We start from the raw sequence: 13,750 nt of genomic DNA on the forward strand, positions 1-13,750 counted from the left end.
TCACGTTAATGACTAGATGTCTGTATTATTATTCTGGGTATTATTCTTATTGTTGTTATTAATTGCTATTTTAATTAATTTATCGATGATTTCTTAAAGTAACTCTTAACTGATTATGTTAATTAATTCAAATTCTCAACTTTCTCAAAAAAAAAAAAAAATAGACAAAGATTTCTTACTCAGAAAGACTGGTGTAGTATTTCTGTTTATTAACTGCAAGTTTTCAGCAGATGACACTTATATGGTTCATTTGATTATATATATATATTCCACTGCTGTTTAAATGTTATTACTTCTGTTTAACTGTTAATACTTCTGTTGAAATTGTTCATATTCCTATCTTTTTATAATCCCGGTTCATAGTGTCTATATTGCTTACTGCTATTTATCATGTGTATAGTGTAGATTCTGCTATTTATCATGTGTATACTGTATATTCGGCTATTTATCATGTGTATACTGTATATTTCTTCTAAATTTGCACATTGACCTACCTCTATGCACATTTTATACACCCATGCACACGTTTTTTTTTTTTTTTTTTTTTTTTGCACATTGCTTTTTGCACACTGGGTTGTACTTAGATTATTCTGTTGTACTCAGATCTTATTCTGTTATACTTAGATCTTATTCTTTATTTCTATTTTTTTTTATTCACTTAATTTGTAATCTGTGGATACTGCTGAAGAAAATGTGAATTTCCTGCGGGATGAATAAAGTATCTACCTACCTACCTACCTATATATATATATATATATATATATACAGCAGACCTCAAAGGTTTTATCTATCTATCTATCTATCTATATAGATATAGATAGATAGATAGATTTTGTTAATTGTAATTGGTTGATATTTTATTTTTATATTATTTTCTACTAAAGTATATTCACAGCGTTTTTTGTTGTACATGTACATCTACACTAGCTGACTGAAATTTATTCTAATAAAGGAATTAATTTTAAAAAAAAAAAAAAAAAAAAAAAAGTTAATTGTCCTGTTTGTGTCTTGGTTATCAATAAAGCAAATTTTAAAAATCTATCACCGTCCATTGGTTATGACGTCCGGAGAGCCCCCGTTATGGCTCACAGACTCTGGGTCGGTCAGTGCTGTGTCTGTACACGTCTGTCAGTCACATGTGTAGTGGTTAAATCTGAACTCAGATCAGTGGTGGGCCGACGGGGCTGCAAGTCTCGCGATACTTGTACCACCCCGCACGGCTTCGTTCTTCCTTTCTGTCTGAACCAACATGGTGAGTGCACAACCAAGTCCTCACAGGGGAGAAATTTTGTTGTTTCCATCCACTTGCATCTATCTGTACATACACTTTCCACGCCATCGGTCGCATTAATCAATAGTGTAGAGTCAGCCCGTCCATTTCAGCGTTGTATTGTGTGTCGATGTGTCGTTATTTTTGATATAATCTCTTGATTTGTCTCCGGTGTTGCCGGTACGAGGATCCCTGCGACGCCTCTCACTCAGCTAGCTGGCTAACTCAATGCTAACGTCTGTGAACACGTCTTAGTGGACTTTTTCGCCAGTTTCTCCTCAAGTATTCTTCGTGAATATTAATTGTAGCTATTCGTAAAGTGAAATTAGTTCTTGTTTAATGTCAGAATGAGTTGAAAAAGGTCGCACCAGTCTTGAAACATGTTTATCCGGGTGTTCACCCGGTAGTGTAACAGGAACGGACGCTACTTCTGCCTGGTGACGTTGATAAAATGCTAATTGTATTTAAAGGTGACTTTTTTAAAATTATATTTTTGGTTAATCTCGTCTCTTTTCTCGCTAATACATTAGCAATGCAGCAAGCTAATGCAGCAAGGTGTTTGTCATCAGTGAAGACATGCTCCTAATGGCTGTAATCAGTTCTAGGCGGTAGCTAACCAGGCTAGCTCTCCCTTGATTTTTGTTATGCATGGCTCTCAAAATAGGCTAACTTTAATGGAGACGCATGGTGTTGCCTGTGGTTAATAAACCAAGTCAGCAATGAATAGTGGAAAGGTTGGGGAAGCGCTAGCATTCACCTGTTTTTGTAGGACTGATGCCACATGGGTCTTCACATGCAACCAGACACACTAATCTGGACAGAGCAGGGCTGGAAAACTGTCCCCCTAGGCTAGTTAAAACTCAAGTAAAGAAGGGATAAATTGTTTCATCCACACAGTTATTGTTGGAGATTTAATCATCCAGTATAACTTGACTACAGAAATGCGTGTGCAGTCAAACAAGAAGTAACTCAAAATGTGCTTTTATTTGCAATGGAAGGCTGAGTCTGCCTGGAACTGGAAAACACAATGGCTTTTGCAATGATGTTTTGAATTTCTTCACCTGAATCACATGTGTGGATTCAAACATACGAGCTTTTTAACCCTGAGCTAAAGCCAACGACAATCAGGTCAACTAGGGTTTGGTTTTTAGAGAATACTCTAATGATGTACTTGTAATATGTGTTTGTTTTGACAGCCTAAGGGAAAGAAGGCTAAGGGGAAGAAGGTGGCACCTGCCCCTTCTGTGGCCAAGAAGCACGAGGCCAAGAAGGTGGTCAACCCCCTGTTTGAGAAGAGGCCAAAGAACTTTGGCATTGGTAAGTAACTGCAGAGCCAGGAGTCAGGATCACACCGTCTCCAGTGCAGTGCAGATGATGTAAACGAATATTTGCTATCTTAACAGCAATGTAGACAACTTCCACCAAGATCGCTGATGCACTCATTAATAATAATAAAAACAAACATTTTAACCCTACTGTGATCACATATGGTAAACACTGCCTTGTCCGTTCTCTCAGGCCAGGACATCCAGCCCAAGCGTGATCTGACACGCTTTGTGAAATGGCCTCGCTACATCCGCCTGCAGAGGCAGCGCTCCATCCTGTACAAGCGCCTGAAGGTTCCCCCTGCAATCAACCAGTTCACCCAGGCTCTGGACCGTCAGACTGGTAAGCTGTGCCTACACGTTGTTTACAGTCGTCTCTAAGAGGGGATCTGGGTTAGTTTAGTTTTTTTCATTGTCATTTTTGAAGATTAGCTGATGTGTTGCCTTGCAAATGATGTGAAAGAATATTTGCTATCTTAACAGCAGTGCTGACATTTCCACCAAGATCACTGATGCGGTTTTATGAAACACATAAAGGTTCTCTCCTTTGACACCACACCGAGTAGACAGATTGCAAAGTGACAACATAATTTCTCTCCTCAGCCACACAGCTGTTCAAGCTGGCCCACAAGTACAGGCCGGAGACCAAGCAGGAGAAGAAGCAGAGGCTGCTGGCCCGAGCTGAGCAGAAGGCCGCCGGGAAGGGAGACACCCCCACCAAGAGACCCCCCGTCCTGCGTGCAGGTGAGGCACACATAACCAGAAGCTTTCACCTGTGAAGTGCGCTAGATTAGCTGATTGAGAGAAACTTGGACATTTATTTTTATCAGCACACAAACTCCAAAAAATATATATAAATACACATGTATAGAATTGGCTGGCAAGGGACAAGATTTTGATATCATAAGTGTTCTGGTTTTGTTTCCATTGTAGTCTGAAAACTGACCATTTTTATGGAGGTAAACCAGGGGTGTCAAACTCGTGCCATGGAGGGCCAAGAGGCTGCAGGTTTTCATTCCAACCAACAACTCCACCAGGTGATTTCACTGATCACCCTACCTCGAAACAGAGAGGCGGGACTAATCAGTGAAATCACCTGGTGGAGTTGTTGTTTGGAATGAAAACCTGCAGCCTCTTGGCCCTCCATGGCACGAGTTTGACACCCCTGAGGTAAACAGTCAGTGTGGGGAGCTAAAGAGGCAAAACACAAAGGCAGAAATGTACCTGGACCTGAGGCGTTGATACAAAAAGTATCAGTGTACACTGTGTAGAGACACTTTCAGCTCATGTAATAAAAGAAATAAAAATGTTTCCATCTTGTTTCTTGCTACACTGGCACACCTGAAGAATTGGCTGTGGCTAAATTTACATCAGGTGATAGCCGATGGGTTTCAAGATTGCAGTACACAAGATTCATAAATCTCAGCCTAAATTAAAGTCTGATCTCAATCAAAGTGACTTGGCCTGGGTGCAGTGATGACCTGAATTTCTTCACTTGATATAGCCGTGATTCTTCAGAGCTTTTTAACCCTGAGCACTGGCCAAAATCTTTTTTTTTTTCCAGGCACACTGTTTACTGAAAGGGAATAGGGACTAATTTTTTTCTTTGCCTGCAGGTGTGAACACTGTCACCACCCTGGTAGAGAGCAAGAAGGCCCAGCTGGTGGTGATTGCTCACGATGTGGACCCAATTGAGGTAAAAACCAGTTAATGTGTTCAGTTCAGCAGAACACGGCTGCATGGAGCCCCTTGTTCTTGTTATGGTCCAGTGTGCAGAAGTGGTCGCTTGCAATGATGTCTGAATTTCTTCACCTGAATCCTCTGTGTGGATCAAAACATACGAGCTTTTTAACCCTGAGCAGAGACCACACCCAAACTATAAAGACTTTCTTCATCAAGATTTAAAGATGTTTTTATAAACATACATACCTGGACTTAAAGGTTTTTCTGCTTTTCTAGCTGGTTGTCTTCCTGCCAGCCCTTTGCCGCAAGATGGGTGTCCCCTACTGCATCGTCAAGGGCAAGGCCAGGTTGGGCAGACTGGTGCACAGGAAGACATGCACTTCAGTCGCCTTCACACAGATAAACCCGTAAGTACGCACTCAGCAAACAGACCAGTGTTAACGCACAACATTGTGTACAGTGATAGCGTTTGTGTTAAAGTTGCTTCAGATTTTGCCACTGCATCAGTGTTTATACTTGTCGTACATGTAGGACTGCCTGACTGTGACTGAAAACTCCTTTATTTATTTTTTGTTTCAAATTCATCAGTTCTAATAGAACTTCACATCCTGAGGGAAAATCCCAATTTGTTTGATACCAGCAGTTATAAAACAGTAAACAATTTTGACCAGTATCATGTCTCACCTCAAACGTGCTAAATTCAAGTGATTAAAATTTACCGAGCAGGACTTGAAAATCACTTGAGTCCTTCAATTAGATATCAAAGTGAGTGTGTGAACAGTGTTATTGAAATTGTTGTCTTTCCCAGGGAGGACAAAGGTGCACTTGCCAAGCTTGTGGAAGCCATCAAGACCAACTACAATGACAGATACGAGGAGGTGAGCATTCATTTGATTCTGTTGTGGAGCTCGTAAAATGTCACAATTGCATGGTCATGACGAAGACAGAAGTGCACTATTAACTTGATCCAAACTTGTTTTCCAGATCCGTCGTCACTGGGGTGGTGGCATCATGGGCCCCAAATCCACAGCCCGCATCACTAAGCTGGAGAAGGCAAAGGCCAAGGAACTGGCCACCAAGCTTGGTTAAACTGTTCATTTTAAAATAAAAGTGAGTTGAAAACTACAGTTGTTGCCTTGTTTAATGTTGTAACTAAATAAATTGTTGCAATCATTTTAAAAAATATATTTAGGAAAATGGCAATATAGCAAAACAATGAACATGTTTGGGCAGGGGATACAATTCATTCTGAAGGAAGGGTGTAGTTGAAAAGTAGCATTGACCATTGCAATGCCTTAAGGATGATCTGTGACCGTTTTTCAGGACTGAGTGAATTTAAAGTGACGTGGAGTTGTGATTTATAAAAGCTGGCAGATTCAGGGTGGTTTTCAGTGACTTCTGGGAATTTTAGCTTAATTTCCATGACCAGAAGGAACTTTTTGCAGTTGCCACTTAGGTGTGTTCTCAATGTCACTGTCTGGATTTCAGACACTTAATTCCAGTCCAAGCTGAAATGATATGCAGTTGGTTTGACCAGAAATATGGATGGTATTTGGAGGTAAAATGAGCATAACTTAAATCCCAAGCTTCCACTGTGATTTTATTGATCTTGTTACATTTTAAAGCTGGTCAGTCTTTAAAAGTTGGTGCTAAATTACTTTTCTAAGTCCTACAAATCATCTTTCCTAGGGTTTTTATGAACCCTGCCAATTAGATATTGGTAATTTAGAAAACAAAACATGAGATGCACTCTGAATACTTGGAAGCTCTGTGTATAAACATTCAGTAGGGGCCATATGTGTTGGCATAATGAGGAGACATTTGTTGAAAAGAGATCCTGCACATTGAATTGCTCCTTGAATTGTTGAAAATGTGTCAAAACATTTGTGGTAAACTTGGAAATAATGGGTTGATAAAGAGATGAGAGATGCAAAGTTAAATGAAACAAGTAGTTACCATCTCCTTTAAAATCTGTTTTCTATAATAAGTGCTCACATCAGAATATAACATACAAGTTGAGAACGTTCTGCATGTCACATAGAGGAATAACACCAAAATGAGTTCTTATATTATTTTAATACTCATTTAAAGAACATAATCCAAAACTATTTACATGTTTGTCAGTGAATGAATGCTCTAAGCATAAAATGATAACCAAGCCCATCTGGAGGCTTCCATCTTCAACATTTCAGATTAAATTATTCTGATATTATTATGCATCCAAGGTTTCACACAATCATCTCGCTGAGCATTTCACAATTTAATCTTTTTGATGAACTTGGCATACCACATGTACGACGTTGCAACGCACAGACCATACCTGGAGAAACAGACAGTTTACAGCAATGAGGCGACACACTTAATCAGCCACTGTGTAAATATCGAGATTATTAACAGGAGAAAATGTGGGGTTGAAGGTATTTTTACAATCTCAGAGAGGGAAAACTGAAACCTCCCACCTACCATGTCATTATGTACTGCATGTGTTCATTCCTCAGCGTGACTCTGGTCTGTCCTCCGATTGGTCCACCAGGGATGGTGCTGGCTGCATGAGACAATGTGCAGTCGTAAACATTATGTACATTATTAATGTACCGTGTAATCTGTTGCTTCATCAAAGTGGTTGGTGCAGATTTCTGTGACTTCTCTGCAAAACTCTACCGAGTCAGTTGCATAATAAACACATTAACAATGACAATGTAGTCAAGTGAAAATATACTGGACAAGATATCTGCAGATATAAGATAAATATACCTCAGGCAGATTTTATTAACATTTTGTTCAAATGAATCAGCAAGGTAAGTGATAGGGAAATGTAATGATTCTCCCATCCCACATTAATGATCCCAGTACATTTTCCACAGAACAACCACCTAAATAATAGGATTTTATTGAATTCATCTTTAGATTTAAGTATGAAGTGAGCTCAGTTAATCTGGAAAAAGCATTTTCCCAAGCAACAGATTGAGTGTAGGCTTAGGGTTTTATAACATCAACAATGTTGACTATGATGCAGGAGAACTTGACTAAATCAGATCAAATGTTTATACTGGAATTATGACCTCACACTCATGTCAGATTCAGGACAATTTAAGGACTTGTAATGCCTAAAATGTGTTAAATTGAAATCCAGGCTTCTCAAGGACCTGCACCAACGTCATTGTTTTTGAGCTCTTACCAAAGTCGGCATCGATGAAGATGGGTTCAGTTCCGGTTACACGGGACATGGCCTCCAGGTCACGGAAATGCCAGCGGTTTCTATCCACATCATTGTTGGGCACAAAGGGTTTGCGAGTCTCTGTCAGCCGAACTACCCCAACCACCTCCATCTCACTTTCCACCTGCAAGGCATTAATACAGTTAACTTTTGTTTGACAGTTACCAAGAGAGTGAAGTGAAGGTGGAGTGAAGTGGGATGAACAAATTCCTGCAGCACTCTGTGAAATTCACACATGACAGTAGATTCCCAGCAAAAATGAATACCAGTTTTATAAAAATGTGCTTTCAGTTGTCTGTAAATAAGATATTAGCTCTACAAATACTGAAGGATGTTGTTCATTTATGTGTATTCAGTTCCCCAAAGACACGATGTGTTTACCTGTCCCTTCATCCTGGTCTCTGGTTTGATCTTCTGCTTGGGGACGTATCCTCTGTTCACCAGGATTGTGATGCTGCAGTTAGGAGCAGTGAGGATCAGTGAGAGGTCTCACTTTAGGCTGCCCAGATCACTATCACAACCAAACCATGCAGTTTACATTTTGCGGCTCACCCAAGGTCGGTGCAGTGGAAAGGGGTGATGACATTTGCCCCCGTCTCTCCGCTGGAGGATAACCTGCCCGCCTCCCTGGCCTCCTTCTCCGGGTCGACTGGGGAGCGGGGCAGGATGTAAAGCTCCTGCGAGTGGTCGTAGCGTCCACGCACCCTCACCCTTCTGTACTCCAGGTTGTTCAGCTCAAGTGGGCTAGGAGACATGATGGTGAGCATGTTTATACACTGAATGGGTACATCACTAAATGTAAACATATACATTTTATACTTTGCATAAATATAGAATATTTTAAAGTTTGTATAGGTGAGTATAAAGTGGGTTGGATTCATCTAGAATATGCATTTACCCAACAAGTAGACTGATGCAGAATAGCTACTCATTTTGACTAAAACAAATGGATGCACAAAGGTGTAAGGGCTTCACTGTCATAAGTTATCTGTGTAGATATATTTACATGCACTTACTCAATAGGAAGAGGAATAGGCTCAGCAGCGGTAAGACTCTGCAGCTCAGCAATCAGTTGCATTTTCCACTGGCGTCGCTTCACCTTAACAGAAGCATCAGCTATCATGAGTGAAGTCGTACCAGAGATCTAAAACGTCTAAAGAGGCTTAGATTAATATTTTTTATTAATAAACACTGGGTCAATAACAAAGACAGGAACAGTCCAGATATTTCTGAATGTTAGAGATCAACGAGGAACATCTGGTGTATTCTACTGCAGTCTCAGCACTGCCCCCTGATCCAAACACTACACTGCACTTTTTTTTTTTTCTATTTCTCTAGGTTTTGGTGATCCTGATAGAAATCCCACACTATAAAATAGCAACATCACACTTAAGACATTTCACCTGCCATGTTCCAAGACCAAAAGTGGTGGCAGGAATCAGCAGCAGGAACCATTTGAGAAAAGAGTCCTCTCCTTTTTCTGCTGTGGCGGCTGTGGAGCTGCACTGTCGGCCAAAGTTAACCAACCTGCCTGCAAAGTCAGAAAATACACGTCAAGGCAGCTCAATCATCATCTGTGGAGTGTAAATCAGGACTCTGGTGTATCATTATTACGTAGATTACAGTGAACATAATTGGGCTGGACAATATTAATATCTCAAAATGCAATGATGATGATACTGCATTTTCTACATCCAGTAGGTATTATTTTGCTGTTTTACTCGAGACTATTCAATTTGCATTGTTGTTACACATACAATATTGTTGAAGTATTGTGTCCAAGCAGAGGTTGCAGCAAAAAAAAAAATGATTTCAATTTTTTATTTATTTATTTTAATGCAGCCTAAGACCGTGGTTGGTCTGTTCTGATCAATAAAACACTTTAAGTAACTGCATTTTCTTCATCCTGTTGTTATTATTAAGGTCACTGTTGTTGCACTTAAAAAGTGCAAAACCATATTCATATCGTATATCGCATCGCGGTCGATATATTTGGTATAAAGATGTGTTTACCTTGTGTTGATCTGAGAGGAGGCAGCCTGGACAGCAGCAGAGTCCTCTTGATGTAAACGACGTGTGACTGCAGACCAAACCAGACTTCATTAAGAAAAGTTGTAAATGGCAAAAGTATAAATTGCAGCAGAGCGGAGAAAGCGAACGTGCATTTATAAAATAAAATAAGCCCAATTCAAAATGTGCGGGTGGTTCGGCCATTAGAAGAAAGTGACATTCACAAGGTGTAGTGACTGTAGTGGAAAGTTTTTTTTACAAAATAAAATGTTGTGAGGGCTGCGACAACTTACGTGTTTCTTTATTATCGCCAGCGTTTTGGTGGAGAAAGCCAGCATCGATTTCAGAGAAGTCATTTTGATTAAAAATGGTATCAAGCGTGGTGAATGGACGACACAGCCGACTACATAACAGCTACATAACTAACATGTTCCTCCTGAAAGGGGGACTGTTTTGGGTGTTACCAGTTCCGGTTTACTCACAAGCCACGCCCCGTTATTTTCTACCCACGTGTGTACAAAACTGCATGATATCCTGATATGTCTGCTTCGCTGCACTTTGTTGAAGGGTAGATATATATTTTTTTAAATGGCTACTCTCGCGTCGAAGGACTCTTATATCCAAAGCCTCGTCAGTAAAGTCTGTGCTCAGCGAAGTCAAGAAGCAAAGAAGAGGCCATACGGTAAATGTTGTTCAAGTTTGTTTCAACTCCTGTTGTGGGGAACGTGCGTGTTTTTCTGTTCTCTAAATGGAAACAAGTTGATGATGATTTTCATACTGTGATTTTGGCAGAAAAATGTAGCAAAAAAGTGCCTGATGCGTTCATTTTTACGCGATACGCGGCCAAAGGAAACGCCAGGCTGTGTAGTTTACATAATCCGTGTTGGTAACTCTTGGTATCTCTGATCTGGGAATATTAGTCTATTGAGGACACCAACAAGGAAAATGCACAAAAATCTTGGCCAAAACTTTTTCACATTCCCGTTTCCACACCACCCCATCATCTGTGTGTACCTAGACTTTAATGAACAATTTAATGATACATTTAAAGCAGTGTTGTTGTTGACCATGCATACTGTCCTTACAGAGCAATGTCACTGCCTGATATAGCCCACTTACAACATCCTGTTGGTTTTTGTGCTTAGTGCTGGTGATCCTAGCCCTGGTTTAGGCTGTATTGTCTTGTTGGTAAATAAAGGATGGATAAATAAATAAATAAATGTTAATGATATAGTCATTACTTAGAGCTCTGGTGTTAAGGACCCACCAAATGGATGCACCTCAGGCTCTGCACCCATACTGAACAGGATGTAGTCTGAGTGATCTCCATTTTATCAGATTTACTTATTCCAAAACCATCCGTAGTGTAAACTGGCAGCTACAGCTACAGCTTTGTCGGTAAATGTTGGCTTCTTTGGATCTGGGGTGAAGAGACCAACAAGGAGGATCTTGAAAAAAAAAAAAAAATCCCCACTTGGTGCATTTACTTTGATGCACATCAGGCTGCAGACTTATATTTTATAATATGTAATCTCAGGGATCTCCATCTGATATGATTTAGTTTTATCATAACTCTGTATACTAACTTCTAGTCCGTGAAATAATAGTGAAATTAAAATTGTTATTGTTATTAAATATTAAATTGCAGTTTTGTCTGTAAAAATTGACAAATGGCAGCCTTTTTACTCAGCACCCTGAGGAATAGGTTCATTAATTTTATTTTCTCTGACATTTTGGAGGTTGGTAACAAATCCATGTGTGATTTGTGTCTGTGTGTAGTTCCTTTTAAGGGTAAAGGTGATGCTGGTCCTCCCAAGAAGAAGCACAAACGGAAACAGAAAGCGCTTAAAGAAAAGGGCGCCAGTGAGAAGACACCTGCTCCTAAACAACAGCAGAAACCTTCCTCTAGCCCGGCAGCACAGAAAGGTCCGACTGCAGGCAAACTGAACGGCTCCACAGCTAAAACAGCTACAGCAGAAAACACACACACACCCAAAGGTAAGGCAATGCTGTAATGTTGTGTGTGCAGCAGTCACCCAGTAGAGAAAAGGACTCACTCTTTTTTTGTCTTTCACTATTGCATTTCTTTTTTTTTTATTCTGTTCTTGAATAAAAAAAAAAAGTCACTCACAGTGTTCTCCATTCACCTTTTATTTTTTTCGATTTCCTAGGGGGAAATGCTGACTCCAAATTCTCCACAGTAGATGTTTTACGCAAGAGATTACATGAGAAGATTGAAGAGTCCAGGGGGCAGGTATGTAACATTTAAACGTGATCTAGACAATCACTGGAAATAATATGCATGATACTTTATTCTCTCTGTCACAAACACTTTAGCTGGAAATATCTGAATTGTCATGACAAAGTAAACTCCACCCACCCAATAGCCAATGCAGATTAAAGTAAATGCTAAGCATTTGTTTGAAAATACTATTTTGACCTTAGAGTGACCGGGCTGCATTGACTTCACAAGTGCAGCCATGGATTTTATAGCAGCAAAATGAACAACTAAATAACAACAAAAGTGGAGGTAGTGTAGTTACAGTGAATTTTGCACTGAACATGGTAGCTTCCTGGATCCCCTCCAGCACATTATTCCACACGTGAGCAGCTCCAGCAGAAAAGGCCTTTTAGTTTTGAGGTTTGACCAAGAAACGGCCAGGAATGACCTGCCAGAGCATCTCAGGTGGCATTCAGGCGCATTCAGAAGGTCAGGAGGTCAGCTGTATATTCTGAAACTAACCTTGTACGAGTCGTAAAAGTGATCAGTAAAATTATGGGTGAAGTACACATTTTACTCAAAGTGTTTGCTTTTATGGGTATCCGTATAATAAGTATCCGTATAATGCATGTTGTGCTGTATTAACATGTGGCATGACCTCCAACAGGGACCCCCAAAGGATCCGTCCTCAGACGCAGTCCAGGCAAAGCGAGCGAAACGAAAGCTGGAACGGGAGCGCAAGAAGCGGAAGAGGAAAGAATTCCTGATGAGAAAGCGGGCGGAAAAAAATGGTGAAGAACTGCAGCCCGAGATTAAACAAGAAGAGCCTGCACCTGCTGCCCCCGCCAGCAGGAGAGATGAGACAGCCATCGTCTTCAACAAGGTGGAGACAGTGGAGGAGGGCTATGTGGACAAAATGGAGAAAAAGAAGAACAAGAAAAAGAGCGTGAAGGGCAACCTGACACCGCTGACGGGGAAGAACTACAAGCAGCTCCTGAGCCGTGTGCAGGCGCGCAAAGCGAAGCTGGAGCAGCTGAGGGAGAAAGACGAGGGCAAGGCCCACGAGTTGGAGGAGAGGATGAAGTGGACCAACGTGCTGTACAAGGCTGAGGGCCTCAAGATAAAAGACAACGAGGACATGCTGCGAGAGTCTCTGAAGAAGAAGGAGAAGCGGCGCGAGCAGATAAAGAAGCGCTGGGACAAGCGGTGCGAGGGCGTCGTCGAGAAGATGCAGAAACGGCAGGACAAACGACGCAGGAATTTACAGAAGCGCAAGAAGGGCAAAATAGAGAAGAAGAAGGAGCGGGCGAGGAAGAAGGGCAGAGTGATGCCTGAGGACTTGAAGAAGGCTGCAGTGTAGAGCAGGAAGGACAGGAGGCCTGGGCAACATCAATATTATATCAGTATTGTGATTATAAGGCTAGATGTCATCTGGGATTTTGGATATCAGGATATGGCATATCTGTTGTCTTTTCCTGTTTTTTACAAGGCCTCATTACAGTAAATGCAGTTTTCTGAACTTATTAGACTGTTGTAGCTGTTCTATTATTTGCCTCTCCCTGATTGGCTATCAAATCCACATTACTGATGATGATGATTACTAAAAATCTCTTGTGTAAGTATTTCATGAAAGCATCAGTAGTCATCCCCACAATATTGCCACAATATCAATATTGAGGTGTTCCCACTGTAAAATAACAAAGGTCTGAATGAATGAATGGCCCTGTTTGATCTCTGCCCTCATTGCTTTTTTTTTTTTTTTTTTTGCAGTTATTGTAGATTATGTACATGATTCAAAAAAAAATTTCAGTCTTGCATGTATTCTGCCCTAGTCCTGTGTGGGACAAAGTTAACAGTGTGTTCTATTCAGGCCAATAAAACGTGACCCTTGATAATGACACACTGAATGGAAACCTCTAATGTCAGATGCAGGAATTTCATCCCCACCACATATCATACTTAAACCTTTTTTTTTAACTGTCAAAGATATGACCAAGAGAAATTTGTTGGGGGGAGAAAAAAAA

At 40.6% G+C, this 13,750-nt stretch overlaps 3 protein-coding genes and 5 non-coding genes across 8 annotated transcripts; 7 read left to right on the top strand and 1 right to left on the bottom strand.

Annotated features, from left to right (window-relative positions):
• The first annotated feature begins 1,057 nt into the window (after window positions 1-1,057).
• On the top strand, window positions 1,058-5,405 carry rpl7a (ribosomal protein L7a). Its single transcript, XM_030065837.1, has 8 exons — window positions 1,058-1,117; window positions 2,467-2,587; window positions 2,789-2,938; window positions 3,199-3,339; window positions 4,212-4,291; window positions 4,555-4,685; window positions 5,087-5,156; window positions 5,263-5,405. The coding sequence occupies exons 1-8, from the start codon at window positions 1,058-1,060 to the stop codon at window positions 5,365-5,367; spliced, it is 858 nt and encodes a 285-aa protein (XP_029921697.1). The 3' UTR covers window positions 5,368-5,405.
• On the top strand, window positions 2,305-2,382 carry LOC115369570 (small nucleolar RNA SNORD36). Its single transcript, XR_003929178.1, has one exon. It is a non-coding gene; the product is annotated as a small nucleolar RNA SNORD36 (small nucleolar RNA).
• Window positions 2,637-2,708, top strand: LOC115369572 (small nucleolar RNA SNORD24). Its single transcript, XR_003929180.1, has one exon. It is a non-coding gene; the product is annotated as a small nucleolar RNA SNORD24 (small nucleolar RNA).
• Window positions 3,042-3,112, top strand: LOC115369574 (small nucleolar RNA SNORD24). The gene has a single exon (XR_003929181.1). It is a non-coding gene; the product is annotated as a small nucleolar RNA SNORD24 (small nucleolar RNA).
• Window positions 4,064-4,134, top strand: LOC115369571 (small nucleolar RNA SNORD36). The gene has a single exon (XR_003929179.1). It is a non-coding gene; the product is annotated as a small nucleolar RNA SNORD36 (small nucleolar RNA).
• Window positions 4,382-4,458, top strand: LOC115369564 (small nucleolar RNA SNORD36). Its single transcript, XR_003929172.1, has one exon. It is a non-coding gene; the product is annotated as a small nucleolar RNA SNORD36 (small nucleolar RNA).
• A 930-nt stretch (window positions 5,406-6,335) lies between the features above and the next one.
• surf1 (SURF1 cytochrome c oxidase assembly factor) lies at window positions 6,336-9,957 on the bottom strand. Its single transcript, XM_030065366.1, has 9 exons — window positions 9,799-9,957; window positions 9,509-9,575; window positions 8,899-9,026; window positions 8,512-8,594; window positions 8,048-8,239; window positions 7,877-7,949; window positions 7,457-7,619; window positions 6,742-6,823; window positions 6,336-6,598 (listed from the first exon to the last, which is right to left on the bottom strand). Exons 1-9 carry the CDS (start codon window positions 9,859-9,861, stop codon window positions 6,532-6,534), a joined length of 918 nt encoding a protein of 305 aa, XP_029921226.1. The 5' UTR covers window positions 9,862-9,957; the 3' UTR covers window positions 6,336-6,531.
• Window positions 9,958-9,973: 16 nt separating this feature from the next.
• surf6 (surfeit 6) lies at window positions 9,974-13,626 on the top strand. The gene is made up of 4 exons (XM_030065365.1): window positions 9,974-10,187; window positions 11,285-11,503; window positions 11,677-11,759; window positions 12,394-13,626. The coding sequence occupies exons 1-4, from the start codon at window positions 10,094-10,096 to the stop codon at window positions 13,084-13,086; spliced, it is 1,089 nt and encodes a 362-aa protein (XP_029921225.1). The 5' UTR covers window positions 9,974-10,093; the 3' UTR covers window positions 13,087-13,626.
• The last annotated feature ends 124 nt before the right edge of the window (window positions 13,627-13,750 follow it).

Source organism: Myripristis murdjan, chromosome 12 (assembly GCF_902150065.1).
Source record: "Myripristis murdjan chromosome 12, fMyrMur1.1, whole genome shotgun sequence".
Lineage (NCBI taxonomy): Eukaryota > Metazoa > Chordata > Actinopteri > Holocentriformes > Holocentridae > Myripristis > Myripristis murdjan.

Coding starts and splice junctions, on each gene's coding strand:
- rpl7a (XM_030065837.1), top strand. CDS start 1,058: ATGACGTCCGGAGAGCCCCCGTTATGGCTCACAGACTCTGGGTCGGTC. Junction 1,118..2,466: donor GGTCGGTCAGTGCTGTGTCT/GTACACGTCTGT, acceptor TTGTTTTGACAG/CCTAAGGGAAAGAAGGCTAA. Junction 3,340..4,211: donor ACCCCCCGTCCTGCGTGCAG/GTGAGGCACACA, acceptor CTTTGCCTGCAG/GTGTGAACACTGTCACCACC.
- surf1 (XM_030065366.1), bottom strand. CDS start 9,861: ATGACTTCTCTGAAATCGATGCTGGCTTTCTCCACCAAAACGCTGGCG. Junction 8,240..8,511: donor CCTATTCCTCTTCCTATTGA/GTAAGTGCATGT, acceptor CATGTCTCCTAG/CCCACTTGAGCTGAACAACC. Junction 7,620..7,876: donor AGACCAGGATGAAGGGACAG/GTAAACACATCG, acceptor AATGCCTTGCAG/GTGGAAAGTGAGATGGAGGT.
- surf6 (XM_030065365.1), top strand. CDS start 10,094: ATGGCTACTCTCGCGTCGAAGGACTCTTATATCCAAAGCCTCGTCAGT. Junction 10,188..11,284: donor AGCAAAGAAGAGGCCATACG/GTAAATGTTGTT, acceptor GTCTGTGTGTAG/TTCCTTTTAAGGGTAAAGGT. Junction 11,504..11,676: donor AAACACACACACACCCAAAG/GTAAGGCAATGC, acceptor TCGATTTCCTAG/GGGGAAATGCTGACTCCAAA.